The sequence below is a fragment of the Nerophis ophidion genome, linkage group LG06 (assembly GCF_033978795.1).
Source record: "Nerophis ophidion isolate RoL-2023_Sa linkage group LG06, RoL_Noph_v1.0, whole genome shotgun sequence".
Lineage (NCBI taxonomy): Eukaryota > Metazoa > Chordata > Actinopteri > Syngnathiformes > Syngnathidae > Nerophis > Nerophis ophidion.
The window spans coordinates 68853397-68869687 of record NC_084616.1 but is presented as its reverse complement, the minus strand read 5'-3'; the positions used below and the strand labels follow the sequence as shown (position 1 = coordinate 68869687).

At 39.3% G+C, this 16291-nt stretch overlaps 1 protein-coding gene and 1 long non-coding RNA gene across 8 annotated transcripts in view; one reads left to right on the top strand and one right to left on the bottom strand.

Moving 5' to 3' along the window:
- dmd (dystrophin) overlaps positions 1–15866 on the top strand; it is a 518793-nt gene extending 502927 nt beyond the window's left edge. For all 7 annotated transcript variants that reach the window (XM_061904726.1, XM_061904725.1, XM_061904723.1 and 4 more), the window contains 2 exons: positions 2583–2672; positions 9143–15866. In XM_061904726.1, coding sequence (XP_061760710.1) covers positions 2583–2672; positions 9143–9285 — 233 coding nt within the window. In that variant the 3' untranslated portion in view covers positions 9286–15866. The remainder of the gene's footprint in view (positions 1–2582; positions 2673–9142) is intronic.
- On the bottom strand, positions 2180–5761 carry LOC133555178 (uncharacterized). The gene is made up of 2 exons (XR_009807280.1): positions 5454–5761; positions 2180–2789 (listed from the first exon to the last, which is right to left on the bottom strand). It is a non-coding gene; the product is annotated as an uncharacterized LOC133555178 (long non-coding RNA).
- Positions 15867–16291: the final 425 nt, after the last annotated feature.

The window sequence follows — 16291 nt, the reverse complement described above, 5'->3', positions numbered from 1 at the left end:
GAAGAGGGATAGAACCCTTCTGATTAAAATTTAAAGAAAGAGTTTTAATTACTACCCCGGTTTGGATTTTATGAGCCCGCAAAGAACCATTGCGCTGCTGCTGTTGTCACAAAATGGCGGCTTTCTGCTCAGACAAAACTGTAGGACTGTCATACACACATGAAACAAAAACCTCAATATAGGTCTCACTGAGACCTATATTTCATACACTGACCGCCCCCAACTAAAATCAACAGGAAGTTTGCTATTCCCACTTCAATACAACAACTGCATTACATTCACCATGCATAGAGCAGGGGTCACCAACGCGGTGCCCGTAAGGACCAGATAAGTAGCCCGCTGGCCTGTTCTAAAAATAGCTCCAATAGCAGCACTTACCAGTGAGCTGCTTCTATTTTTTAAATTTTATTTATTTACTAGCAAGTTGGTTTCTATTTGCTCGACATTTTTAATTTTAAGAGAGACAAAACTCAAATAGAATTTGAAAATCCAAGAAAATATTTTGAAGACTTGGTGTTCACTTGTTTAAATAAATTCATTTATTTTTTTACTTTGCTTCTTATAACTTTCGGAAAGACAATTTTAGAGAAAAAATACAACCTTAAAAATGATTTTGGGATTTTTAAACACATATACCTTTTTACCTCTGAAATGCCTTCCTCTTCTTTCCTGACAATTCAAATCAATGTTCAAGTATTTTTTTTTTTTTTTATTGTAAAGAATAATAAATACATTTTAATTTAATTCTTCATTTTATCTTCTGTTTTTTCGACAAAAAATATTTGTGAAATATTTCTTCAAACTTATGATTAAAATTTAAAAAAAATATTCTGGAAAATCTACAAAATCTATAGAATCAAATTTAAATCTTATTTCAAAGTGTTTTGAATTTAAAAAAAAAAAAAAAATTATGGAAATAATGATTTGTCTTTTTTAAAAATATAGCTTGGTCCAATTTGTTATATATTTTTACAATGTGCAGATTGGATTTTAACCTATTTAAAACATGTCATCAGAATTCTAAAATTAATCTTAATCAGGAAAAATTACTAATGATGTTCCATAAATTCTTTTTAAAAATTGTTCAAAAAGATTCGAAATAGCTAGTTTTTCTCTTCATTTTTTTCGGTTGAATTTTGAATTTTAAAGACTCGAAATTGAAGATAAACTATGTTTCAAAATTTAATTTTCATTTTTTTTGTGTTTTCTCCTCTTTTAAACCATTCAATTAAGTGTTTTTTTTTTCATAATTTATTCTCGACAAAAAACCTTCCGTAAAAGGAAAAAAAATGACGGACAGAAACACCCATATTTTTCATACATATAGATTTATTTATTAAAGGTAAATTGAGCAAATTGGCTATTTCTGGCAATTTATTTAAGTGTGTATCAAACTGGTAGCCCTTTGCATTAATTAGTACCCAAGAAGTAGCTCTTGGTTTCAAAAGGTTGGTGACCCCTGTACTACACCAATTATACTTTAATTACTGCAGAACGTTTGTGATGACAAGCAAAATAACAAAATAATTTTGAGAGGAAAAAAAGTTGCTTTAAGTCCCACAAAACGTATAAAAAAGAAGCAAAAGCGTGGCTCTAAAAGCAGGTACGGACTGTAGCGTGGGTTACCTGTACTGTTTCACCGCGAGTTAGCACTCGCTATAATTCTGTAATTAAAAATTGAAAAAAAAAATTATATTTTTTTGCCGTATTGCCCAGCTCTAATATACAGTATTCAAAACAATAATAACAGCAGCACAGCAGCTAAAAAAAGTAAGAATTAAGATAAGCTTTTAAAATACTCAAAGTAAAGCCGCTGCTCCTCCACATCGAGAAAAGCCAGATGAAGTGGTTCTGGCATCTGGTCAGGATGCCAGAACTCCTCCCTAGGGAGGTGTTTAGGGCACGTCCAGCTGGTAGGAGGCCACGGGGAAGACCCAGGACACGTTGGGAACACTATGGCCTGGGAACGCCTCGGGATCCCCCGGGAAGAGCTAGACGAAGTGGCTGGGGAGAGGGAAGTCTGGGCTTCCCTGCTTAGGTTGTTGCCCCCGCGACCCGACCTCGGATAAGCGGAAGAAGATGGATGGATGGATGGATTTTAAAATACAATTTAAAAAAATGTACATACAGTTCAGTAAAGGCACTTGTCAAGAAAAAAGCATAGTGTCAACCATGCAACTTTTTTGTGTTACATTACGTCAAATAGTTTTTATTTTTGCAGATTTCTTGGTAATTATATAATCTGTTAGTAATTACAGTTAAGAGACAAGAGGACAAGTAAAGACAACTGAAACAAACTCTGTACTGTATGTGTGTTTGTTTGCTTTTGTTATTCTATGGACAAGAAAATGTGGTTTGAGCAACACATTAATTTGTATTTATTGTTTTTTTTTATTAATTTATCCGCATGAAAAACAAATGTTTAATCTAGTAAGCAAAGCAGGTTGTCAACATAACCGTACTAACCATAGCGATGCATAAGTGTCCTTTCCCAAAGAAAAAGGGCAACGTGACAATTATGTTGAGATTAAGGGTGGACAGGAGTTACTTGAAGCTGTTATATCTTCTTCTGCCTGCTCTAGGTGATGACGACCTGTCCACCCCTTCCCACGATGCATCTGGGCTGGAAGAAGTGATGGAACAGCTCAACCACTCCTTCCCTCATAGCCAAGGTCTGAAGAACTGTCCTACCTTGTAGCGCTTTCCTTCAAACTCTGCTTTGTTTCCTCCCTTTCTTTAACTGACACGGATGTTTCCTTCTTTCCTCATCTTCTTTCCTTGCTTTTTGTCTGTGAGCCAGGAGGGAGAAGGGGACACCAATGAGAGGTCAGTGACACCAGTGCCTTCACCTTCTTATCTTGTCTCTTAAAAAAAAACACATCATCCACAAACTGAAAATACTGGATCTTAAAAAAACAGCTTTATCAGGCTACATTCGCACCAATACAGATCATTTAACACATTAGAAGACATTTGTGTCTACAGTTGAGCACTTATTAGAATGTATAACTATTTCCTTGCTTGTTTTATATTCATTTAATAAATATAGTTGTAAATGTTCTGGTTTTGCATTGCGCGTTTTTATGGTACTTACGGTTCAGCCACTCTTTTAGTGTATTTACGGTACCTCCCAGCATGCATTGCTCTATGCGCAAGCTCCGGTTGTAATCAAATCAAATCAATCAATCTTTATTTATATAGCCCCAAATCACAAATGTCTCAAAGGACTGCACAAATCATTACGACTACAACATCCTCGGAAGAACCCACAAAAGGGCAAGGGAAATTCACATCCAGTGGGACGCCAGTGACAATGCTGACTATGAGAAACCTTGGAGAGGACCTCAGATGTGGGCAACCCCCCCGCCCCCAGGGGACCGAAAGCAATGGATGTCGAGCGGGTCTAACATGATACTGTGAAAGTTCAATCCATAGTGGCTCCAACACAGCCGCGAGAGTTCAGTTCAAGCGGATCCAAGACAGCAGCGAGAGTCCCGTCCACAGGAAACCATCCCAAGCGGAGGCGGATCAGCAGCGTAGAGATGTCCCCAACCGATACACAGGGGAGCGGTCCATCCTGGGTCCCGACGAGCGGTCCATCAAACTTTATTTATAGAGCACATTTCAAATTTACCACAGGGGTAGCCAAAGTGCTGTACAATGGGCAGGTTAAAAGATAATACGAGAACCAAGCAAACACAACACAACACAAACAGAACACGATAAAAAATAAATAAATATATCATAAAAACAGGTTCACAGCAGGTGTATAATGGGCCGCCGTTGCAGGATGGATATCACTCAGTGTTAAAAGCCATGGAATAAAAGTATGTTTTTAAGAGAGATTTAAAAACAGGAAGAGAGGAGGCTTGTCTAATACTCAGAGGTAGGTCGTTCCAGAGCTTGGGAGCAGCAGCGGCCTAAGCTCTGTCACCTCTAAGCTTCAGCCTTGTGTCAGGGACCGTCAGTAGCAGCTGATCGGCTGATCTTAGGGATCAGGTGGGGCAGTAAGGCTGAAGGAGATCGGAGAGATATGTTGGCGCGAGGTTGTTTAGACATTTAAAAACAAATAGAAGGAGTTTAAAGTTGATTCTGTACCGCACAGGGAGCCAGTGAAGGGACGCTACCGGTACCGGGCCGTGGCTCGATTGGTACCGGGCCGCAGAAGAATTTTTTATTCATTTTTATAAAAAAAAAAATAATAATAATAATTTTTATTTTTTATTAAATCAACATAAAAAACACAATATACACTTACAATTAGTGCAGCAACCACCCAGCCCCCCACCCCCCGCCCCTGGGCCGTGGGACAAATTATTAAGCGTTGACCGGTCCGCGGGTACAAAAAGGTTCGGGACCACTGCTCTACAACAGTGGTTTTCAACCTTCTTTCAGTGATGTACCCCATGTGAAAAATGTTTTAATTCAAGTACCCCCTAATCAGAGCAAAGCATTTTGGTTGGAAAAAAAGAGATAAAGAAGTAAAATACAGCACTATGTCATCAGTTTCTGATTTATCAAATTTATAACAGTGCAAAATATTGCTCATTTGTAGTGGTCTTTCTTAAACTATTTGGGGAAAAAAATGTAAGAAGAACTAAAACACTTGTTGAAAAATAAACAAGTGATTCAATTATAAATAAAGATTTCTACACATAGAAGTAATCATCAACTTAAAGTGCCCTCTTTGGGGATTGTAATAGAGATCCATCTGGATTCATGAACTTAATTCTAAACATTTCTTCACAAAAAAGAAGAAATCTTTAACATCAATATTTATGGAACATGTCCACAAAAAAATCTAGCTGTCAACACTGAATGTTGCATCGTTGCATTTCTTTTCACAGTTTGTGAACTTACATTCATATTTTGTTGAAGTGTTATCCAATAAATATATTCATTAACTATTTATGACTGACTGCAATTTTTTTAGAATGTTTTTGATAAATCTCACTTAACCCTTGGCATACCTTCACGTAGCGTACCATCTATAAGAGAACTAGTGCTTTACAACTCGTCATTGCGCACATAACACAACTAAAGTGACAACTCTAAATCATGTTGTGCGAAACTTGTGGAGAACAACGTTAGTGGCTGCAAGACGTACTTACTCAACAGCCATACAGGTCACACTGAGGGTGGCCGTATAAACACTGTTACAAATATGCGCCACACTGTGAACCCACACCAAACAAGAATGAAAACCCCATTTTGGGAGGACATCCGCACCCTAAGACAACTTAAACACAAGAGAACAAATACTCAGAACACCTTGCAGCCCAAACTCTCCCGGGCTACAATATACACAACCTCAACCGACGCAAGTCAAGTTCCGTTCATATTAAATTTGCGGGCCCAACATACATTAAATTGTCATATCAAAGTGCGGGCCGCAAAATAACGTCTCACGGGCCGTATGTTTGAGACCCCTGATATAAAGCAGTTGCCAGTACCTTTTCCAGTAGTCTGAAGATGACTTAGAAATCCTTTCAAGTCTGTTCTGATTGCTGTCTTCCTATCTCAATAGATCCAAAATTGTACAATGAGTGTAGTTAGCCAAAAAGGTACAGTTGGTCAATAAGGCTGAGATAGGACCAATTAATTACATGAAAAAAAGCATATATCCCAGTTATGATTTCTCCCACAATCAGTGTAGGGAGGTAGAAGAGTGGGCGCTTTTCAGAAGGTGTGCTGGGAAGGTCACACCAGGCTGGCCAGCAGCAGGACCGGCGACAAACCGTCCTGAAAAACTGGCACAGCTTCAAACGTGCGCAGGAAGCCCAGTCGCGGGTAAAGGAACAAGCCTCAGCAGGAAAAGGATGTCTGCTTGAAGGCTGTAGAAGCTGGACTGCTGCCAAATGTTTGGTTTTCAAGGGTTGGAAAACAAAGTTATGTCGATCTCTATCTACAAGCTAATGCCATCAAAGAAGATCGGCTGTTTGGGCTCGTGACTCAGATTATCCTCGCGACTAAACAAAAGGCCAAGAGACAGCTCGTATCTCAAAATCCAGTCAGTGTTTTTCCTTAATGTAACCGAATGTGGTGCGCTGCCACAGCATTTTTATTACTGCCACATCTTGAAAATAAAGGCTTTTTTTTTAACTTGAAAATGCATTAGAGTAATATATTGTAGGCCCCAGAAGAAATCACAGAAAGTCTGACGCTATGTTTAACTTTTATTACCAATCTTATGATAACAAATAATGACAAAATTCCAACAGGTTTTACCTCCCGTGTAAATAATTTTGTCTCTTGAGTTCGCGCTTCCTCATTTTCCGCCAATACCCTTTCAGGCATGAACGGTGTGCTTGCAAACATGGGAGAAACTGACATCAAATCCACACCACACAAACATAAAACATTAACATTAGCTGGTCGTTACAGTATGAATTGGTACATATACATATATCCTATTATTTGCGCACTATTGACAAGTGATGTACCGAAAACTTGACCACCGAAAAAAGACTTTGATCACCGAAAACCACGCAACCGAAATCAGATGGAAAAAAAAAGTCCTCCATTGAGACTGTCTGGAGCATTGTTAGCATGTCTGCGATGTGGATGTGATTTTTATATATATTGCAGATATACTCGTGCAGACAGCCTTCTTCAAAATGTTACATACCCCGTTTCCATATGAGTTGGGAAATTGTGTTAGATGTAAATATAAACGGAATGCAATGATTTGCAAATCCTTTTCAACCCATATTCATTTGAATGAACTACAAAGACAAGATATTTGATGTTCAAACTCATAGACTTTTTTTTTTTTTGCAAATAAAAATCAACTTACAATTTCATGGCTGCAACACGTGCCAAAGTAGTTGGGAAAGGGCATGTTCACCACTGTGTTACATCACCTTTTCTTTTAACAACACTCAATAAACGTTTGGGAACTGAGGAAACTAATTGTCTAGGCTTTGAAAGTGGAATTCTTTCCCATTCTTGTTTTATGTAGAGCTTCAGTCGTTCAACAGTCTGGGGTCTCCGCTGTCGTATTTTACACTTCATAATGCGCCACACATTTTCAATGGGAGACAGGTCTGGACTGCAGGCGTGCCAGGAAAGTACCCGCACTCTTTTTTTACGAAACCATGCTGTTGTAACATGTGCTGAATGTGGCTTGGCATTGTCTTGCGGAAATAAGCAGGGGCGTCCATGAAAAAAACTGCGCTTAGATGGCAGCATATGTTGTTCCAAAACCTGTATGTACCTTTCAGCATTAATGGTGCCTTCCCAGATGTGTAAGTTACCCATGCCTTGGGCACTAATGCACCCCCCTACCATCACAGATGCTGGCTTTTAAACTTTTCAGTCTGGATGGTTCGCTTCCTCTTTGGTCCAGATGACACAATGTCGAATATTTCCAAAAACAATTTGAAATGTGGACTCGTCAGACCACAGAACACTTTTTCCACTATGCATCAGTCCATCTTAGATGATGTCCGGCCCAGAGAAGCCGGCGGCGTTTCTGGATGTTGTTGATAAATGGCTTTGGCTTTGCATAGTAGAGCTTTAACTTTTACTTACAGATGTAGCGACGAACTGTATTTAGTGACAGTGGGTTTATGAAGTGTTCCTGAGCCCATGTGGTGATATCCTTTAGAGATTGATGTCGGTTTTTGATACAGTGCCGTCTGAGGGATCGAAAGTCACGGTCATTCAATGTTGGTTTCCGGCCATGCCGCTCACGTGGAGTGATTTCTCCAGATTCTCTGAACTTTTTGATGATATTATGGACCGTAGATGTTGAAATCCCTAAATTTCTTGGAATTTCACTTTGAGAAACGCTGTTCTTAAACTGTTTGACTATTTGCTCACTCAGTTGTGGACAAAGGGGTGTACCTCGCCCCATCCTTTCTTTTGAAAGACTGAGCATTTTTTAGGAAGCTGTTTTTATACCCAATCATGGCACCCACCTGTTCCCAATTATCCTGCACACCGGTGTGATGTTCCAAATAAGTGTTTGATGAGCATTCCTCAACTTTATTAGTATTTATTGCCAACTTTCCCAACTTCTTTTTCACCTGTTGCTGGCATCAAATTCTAAAGTTAATGATCATTTGCAAAAAAAATTAAATGTTTATCAGTTTGAACATCAAATATGTTGTCTTTGTAGCATATTCAACTGAATATGGGTTGAAAAGGATTTTGCAAATCATTGTATTCTGTTTATATTTACATCTAACACAAAGTCCCAACTCTGGGTTTGTACAAGACGGAGTTGCCTGCCAATATTTGCCTTTATAAGCCTACACTAGTTTTGTCATTGGTTGCTTTTTTTTAAAGAAAACCATAAAACTCATGACTTGTTCACATCTTTGCAATGGAGTAGAATCAGTAGGGCAGGGGTCGGGAACCTTTTTGGCTGAGAAAGCCAAAAAGCCAAATATTTTAAAATATATTTCCGTAAGAGCCATATAATATTTTTTTTAACACTGAACACAACTAAACACGTGCATTTTTAAGTAAGACCAACATTTCTAGAGTATAATAGGTCTCTTATTCTTTGTAATAACATTGTTATTCTGAAGCTAACTTTGGAGGGGGCGTGGCCTGTGGGCCTGCAGCGACAGGTGTGTAGATGGCCCACTTGGGCCTTGTTATCTAATCACCTGTCGCTCTGTTATAAGCAGCAGCCAGGAGGAGAGACTGGGTTGGGGCTGGAAAAACTATTGCTGGAAAGCAACTGAGAGACTTATTGAAAAATAAAACAATATTGTAACCCTGAAACAGGCTCTCATGTCGGTGCTTGGGGGTCTGAAGAACCCCCAGGAGGGCAAGCCCCACACTAACCAATAATAAATAAACAACTTCTTACCATTAACGCAACTTCTTGAGCAGGCGCGGTAGAAAACAGATGGATGGATTAAAAATGCATAAGAATGTTTTATATTTTGAACATTATTTGTAACACTGTGATTACAAGTGGAATTATTCATTACTTATCGTGTTAAGCAATGTCAGCTCAGATTTATCAGAGAGCCAGATGCAGTCATCAAAAGAGCCACATTTGGCTCTAGAGCCATAAGTTCCCTACCCCGGCTGTAGGGGATCAAATACGTATTTCCCCACACAGTTTTAGCCCCTCTGAGTGCACAAGTGTTTGCAGTTCTTGCTTTTTTTTTTGTTTCCACAGGTTTGTTCTCAAACACCTGTCCCTCCTCGGGGCCCAGCATTGGTAGTTTGTTCCACATGGCAGACGACCTGGGCCGCGCCATGGAGTCTTTGGTCAACATCATGACAGACAAGCCAATCGTGAACCAGGCACCGTTCTTCTGATCTTCCCCTCCCCTCTTTTCCCCCAACCCACTGCATGCTTTTATAGTCTAAAGAGCTGGATTGGCAGACACACTGAATATAAAAATGTCTATTTTTGTCTTTGTGGTGTGCAAAAGACGCGTTAAAGTAAAAAAAAAAAAAAAAAAAAAACAGAAAGTTCTGTAGATTTCAGTAGTTTCTTAAACCGTCCTGAGGTTTTTAAACTTCTATGCAATTGTATAAAAAAGAGTTTTTTGGGAGTGGGGGAGGCAAGGAAAAAAAAAAAAAAGATACGTTTGTTTCGCGTGCATCACTTTGTAACCAGCAAAAATGAAATTTGCATAAAAAAAAAAAAAAAAAAAGAGAATGATTGTAATAATAAGTTTATTATAATGTCTTTATATAACAGCGTACAATACTGTTAAGGTAATGCAGGCATCCTGGAACTTTACAGTACGTTGTGCGTGTGTGTGTGTGTGTGTGTGTGTGTGTGTGTGTGTGTGTGTGTGTGTGTGTGTGTGTGTGTGTGTGTGTGTGTGTGTGTGTGTGTGTGTGTGTGTGTGTGTGTGTGTGTTGTCCAAATGCTACTCCATAATAACACGTCTCCATTAACTCGGTTGTCATCTCAGGACGTTGTTGTCAAATTATTGGATTATTTGATTTCAAATGTTTTCAAGTAAAGAGCCTTACACTGTTTGGTACACATTGCACACTGTCATGGAATATCATTTAACTACTGGAATATGTCCTGGTATACTCTGTAGTGCAGGCCATGCTAATCTGCTAAGGTTGTTTGTTAAAAATATTTTAATTTTCATCTAAAAGGCTTCTTGAGTTCTAAATTTTAGATGTGAAGGGTTCATGATTTATTTCTCTAAACTGTGTGTCTGCTGGGGGTGGTCACAACAGGGCGGTTGCCAGGCAACGACCATCCATCAGAACCATTAGTCATTCTTCTTTGGGTCAAAATTTTAGGTGTGGAGCAGGGGTCACCAACCTTTTTGAAACCAAGAGCTACTTCTTGGGTACTGATTAATGCGAAGGGCTACCAGTTTGATACACACTTAAATAAATTGCCAGAAATAGCCAATTTGCTCAATTTACCTTAATATATAAATCTATATTTGTAAAAAAAAAAAAAAGGGTATTTGTGTCTGTCATTCCGTCGTATATTTTTTTTCCTCTTACGGAAGGTTTTTTTGTAGAGAATAAATGATGAAAAAAACATTTAATTGAACGGTTTTAACGAGGAGAAAACACGAAAAAAATGAAAAATAAATTTTGAAACATAGTTTATCTTCAATTTCGACTCTTTAAAATTCAAAATACAACTGAAAAAAATGAAGAGAAAAACTAGCTAGTACGAATCTTTTTGAAAAAATTAAAAAAATAATTTATGGAACATCTTTAGTAATTTTTCCTGATTAAGATTAATTTTAGAATTTTGATGACATGTTTTAAATAGTTTAAAATCCAAACTGCACTTTGTTAGAATATATAACAAATTGGGCCAAGCTATATTTCTAACAAAGACAAATCATTATTTCTTCTAGATTTTCCAGAACAAAAATTTTAAAAGAAATTCAAAAGACTTTGAAATAAGATTTAAATTCGATTCAACAGATTTTCTAGATTTGCCGGAATAATTTTTTTTAATTTTAATCATCATAAGAAAGATTTCACAAATATTCTTCGTCGAAAAAACAGAAGCTAAAATGAAGAATTAAGTTAAAATGTATTTATTATTCTTTATAATAAAAAAAATTAAATGGTCTTATCTTTACTTATAAATGAAGTCCATGCGCTGCTCCTTCTGAACAAAAGCATCGACAACTTGTTTATAAAAGTCTTCCTTATCTTTCTTCAGTTTTAAAAGTCTCTCTGTCTTGATGGAAATCACTGTCTGAAGCAAATATTTTAGCTCCGGCGTTGGTCTTCCTTTAATTATTACCTCCTGCTTCGATTGAAAGTCCAGTTTAGAAAACTGTTTTATTTTAGATATGTAATCCTCCATGTTAAAAGTCCAGAGGAGAGAAAAAAATAAACAGTTTAACTGCTGCACTTGACTTGCTAACTGTAACTTGTCACTTCTTCCGCAGCCGAGTAGTCGCAAGAATGATCACTGGGATCACTAGCGCCCTCTACCACCATGAGGCGGGAGAACAGGTGCCTCACACAGTGCGTCTTCGCAGCCGTTTTATGATTGCCTAGCACAAGAAATACGTTACACGCGTACAGTTGTTGAGAAAATACACTGTACATTATATACCTCAGCAAACTAAACTATGGAAATGTATATCCATCCATCCATCATCTTCCGCTTATCCGAGGTCGGGTCGCGGGGGCAGCAGCCTAAGCAGGGAAGCCCAGACTTCCCTCTCACCAGCCACTTCGTCTAGCTCTTCCCGGGGGATCCCGAGGCGTTCCCAGGCCAGCCGGGAGACATAGTCTCCCCAACGTGTCCTGGGTTTTCCCCGTGGACTCCTGCCGACTGGACGTGCCCTAAACACCTCCCTAGGGAGGCGTTCGGGTGGCATCCTGACCAGATGCCCGAACCACCTCATCTGGCTCCTCTCGATGTGGAGGAGCAGCGGCTTTACTTTGAGTTCCTCCCGGATGGCAGAGCTTCTCACCCTATCTCTAAGGGAGAGCCCCGCCACCCAGCGGAGGAAACTCATTTCGGCCGCTTGTACCCGTGATCTTATCCTTTCGGTCATGACCCAAAGCTCATGACCATAGGTGAGGATGGGAATGTAGATCGACCGGTAAATTGAGAGCTTTGCCTTCCGGCTTAGCTCCTTCTTCCCCACAACGGATCGATACAACGTTCGCATTACTGAAGACGCCGCACCGATCCGCCTGTCGATCTCACGATCCACTCTTCCCCCACTCGTGAACAAGACTCCTAGGTACTTGAACTCTTCCACTTGGGGCAGGGTCTCCTCCCCATGTATAATTTCCTAATGGAAATGTATAATATAATTCAAATAGCAATACTGTCTCACTGCACAGCAGCCAGCAGTTAGCCGAGTCATTGCGCAATCCATGGTGAGGCTCAAATGGCTGCTGACTCACCGTGAGTCTCTTCTCAGTATTTGAACGGCAAATGTGAAAATTCAGCGATTTTGAATAAAAATAATCTAAAACTGGTGAAGTTAAATGGAAAATAACTTTATAAAGTATAATCACTGGATACATATAACAATTTAATTATTTTTTTTTTCTTTCCATGACGTGCCTCCCCTGACTGCACATCACCGGTGAGGACGTAAACCTCCTGTTTAGGTAGCGCCTTTTCTAGTTTGACATACCTTTTCAAACCTCAATAAATAAGGCAATAAATACGTTTCGTAAGGACTTTTTTGAAGCAGACTGGAATGAGGTGTATGTGGGAGAGGCAAAAGCAGCAAATGAGGCATTTCTTAGTATATATTTATCATTGTATGCAAAGCATTGTTTGAATGTATAGAAACAGAGAGACAGTTACAATAAAAAGCTTTGGATTATAAAGGGACTACATCAGGGGTCTCAAACATGCGGCCCGCGAACTGTTAATTTGCGGGCCGCACCTTAATGTGAAAATGTAATGTTGGTGCGGCCCGCGAGTTTTACATGATCGGCGTTTTACAGCGTCATACTTTTAAACCCTCGATTTTACCAGGAGGCCCCCGATGCCAGCGCCCCTCCAGGGATGTTCAGTCTCTCAAATTTCACTTTAACAACAATATTAAGAGGGCACCATGGTGGCACTGCCACAAGCGTCATCTTCAACCTGTACAAACAGGTGCCAGCCCAGCCAAATGTTGTAGTCAAATTTGATAAACGACTGCAAGACATACTTAATCAACAGCCATACAGGTCACACTGAGGGTGGCTGTATAAACAACTTTGACACTGTTACAAATATGTGCCACACTGTGAACCCACACCAAACAAGAATGACCAACACATTTTGGGAGAACATCCGCATCGTAACACAACATAAAAACAACAGAACAAATACCCAGAATCCCATGCAGCCATGACCTACAATATACACCCCCGCCCCCCCAACCCCGCACCCTATTGTAGGCCGGAAAAGTTAGGGCTACATTGGATTCTGGGTATTTGTTCTGTTGTGTTTTGGATGTTCTCCCAAAATGTGTTTGTCAATCTTGTTTGGTGTGGGTTCACAGTGTGGCGCATATTTGTAACAGCGATAAAGTTGTTAATACGGCCACCCTCAGTGTGACCTGTATGGCTGTTGAATAACTATGTCTTGCAGTCGCTTCCGTGACTGAGACCAGATGGCAGTTCGTAAAGAATGCTAAAGACATTGTCGTCAAGTCACGTCTTTACTGTTGTTGTCCTGGTGAAAAACCGTAGAGCGGTTGCACTGGTACATTGACGGGAGGGGCACTGATATTCCGAGGTTTCCCGGAAGTAATATGAGAGTCGACAAGTGTGTTGCTAGTGCGGGAGAGCCATTGAAAGAAGGTGAAATCATTAAAAAGTGCACGTTAGATTTTTAAAAGAAAACTCACTGAGTTTCTGCATCCAGTGGCCCCCAGGTAAATTGAGTTTGAGACCCCTGGACTACATAATGCTCGTAAAAAGAAAAACAACGTGATGACGTAAACCTCCTGTTTAGGTAGCGGCTTTCTACTTTGACATACCTTTTCAAACCAGCGGTCCTGCCTAACCAGAAGTAGGACACCCAAATTTGTGCCCAGCCACACCCTCATGTGACCACCCCCGGGGACATAAACAGAAAGACCCATCTCCCTAAACTTTATGCGTGAAGAAGCCTTAAACAAGGAGTGTGCGTTCGTCCCACTTGAAGCTTTGCAGATTACCTCCTGGAAGATGATTTTGTCGTTGAGGCTGCTACTGAAATAATGACTGATTGACGGGAAAATGTTTTGAAGCTTTGAGCGTGCGTTGTTTCTCTATCGTTGGATCTCCTCTGACACAGGGGTGTCCAAAGGTCGACCCGGGGCCCTTTTCAGCCCAAAGCTTGTTTGTTTTTTTATTGGTTCCTATATTGTTAAAAAAAAGACGATAATAAAGTCAATTTAATTCATAATTATTGAGATAAATTACAAGATGTTATACCATTAAATGTTTTGTTCATTAGATTTCAGCATATTTAAAGGCCTACTGAAATGAGATTTTCTTATTTAAACGGGGATAGCAGGTCCATTCTATGTGTCATACTTGATCATTTTGCGATATTCCCATATTTTTGCTGAAAGGATTTAGTAGAGAACATCGACGATAAAGTTCTCAACTTTTGGTCTGCTAATAGAAAAGCCTCGCCTTTACCGGAAGTTGCAGACGATGACGTCACTCGTTGAGGGCTCCTCACATTGTTTTTAATGGGCGCCTCCAACAAAAAGAGCTATTCGGACCGAGAAAACAACAATTTCCCCATTAATTTGAGTGAGGATGAAAGATTTGTGTTTGAGGATATTGATAGCGACGTACTAGAAAAAAAAAATAATAATAAAAAAATCTAGTTTTAAAAAAACGCGATTGCATTGGGACGGATTCTGATGTTTTTAGACACATTTACTAGATTAATTCTGGGAAATCCCTTATCTTTCTATTGTGTTGCTAGTGAGAGTTTAATAGTACCTGATAGTCGGAAGGGTGTGTCCACGGGTGTCTTGAGGCCAGTCTCTGAGGGAAGTGGACGTCAGCTGCATGGACGGCGCAAGCTCAGCTGATCTCTGGTAAGAGGTGACTTTTTACCACAATTTTCCCACCGAAAACTGCTGGTTGGCATTTGGTCAGGAACCATGTTCACTTGACCGCTCTGATCCATAGTAAAGTTTCACCTCTGGGAATTTTAAACAAGGAATCACCGTGTGTTTGTGTGGCTAAAGGCTAAAGCTTCCCAACTCCATCTTTCTACTTTGACTTCTCCATTATTAAGTGAACAAATTGCAAAAGATTCTGCAACACAGATGTCCAAAATACTGTGTAATCATGCGGTTAAAGCAGACGACTTTTAGCTGTGTGTGTGCGCAGCGCTAATATTTCCTGACACTCCGTGACGTCACGCGTACACGTCATCATTCCGCGACGTTTTCAACAAGAAACTCCCGGGAAATTTAAAATTGCAATATAGTAAACTAAAAAGGCCGTATTGGCATGTGTTGCAATGTTAATATTTCATCATTGATAAATAAACTATCAGACTGCATGTTGGGTAGTAGTGGGTTTCAGTAGGCCTTTAATGTGCTAAATGCATGGGTTTGGACACCCCTGCTTTAATGGGGCTGGAAATCATAATTGTGTCTTTTCTGTGTTCATTTTTGAAAGGTTTTCTGTTGTTTTCATTCGTGTGGGTTTTATTGCTATGCTAGCTTGTGTGGCAAAATGAGATCCAAGAAAGAAGGCCGACACACACGGACTTTTGTGCGATTTTAATCATCATATTCTTGCTGCATGAATGACAAAGCATCATTTTTGCTTTCACTGAATTACTTTTCTCGCACCCTTTGTTGCGGACAACACACTAGCATTTCAAAGCTTATCAAACGCCACCAAATATATGCCTTACTACTGTATTATAAAAATGCTTTACTGTACATCAATAAAGCACGCAGTTACGGTGACTGGTCTTTCATTATTTTATCATCAGGACTATTTATTTGTCGTGTCTTAAGTTGCATTGCAGGAAATCTGTCACTTTAGTGCTTAAGTCAGGGGTGCCCATTACGTCGATCGCCAATAATAGTTCTAGAAATTAGTGATCGTCAATCTTCACTCTGATGTCACTTTATTCACTTGAGTGACATTCCTGTTGTTTTTATTAAGTCTGTTTCATAAATAAATATGTTATACATATAAGAAATAATATATATATATATATATATATCAATATACTGTACGTATAAATACTACATATAAATATATATAATTATTATTATTAAATATACGTATTTTGTATACAGTGGGGCAAAAAAGTATTTAGTCAGCCACCGATTGTGCAAGTTCTCCCACTTAAAATGATGACAGAGGTCTGTAATTTTCATCATAG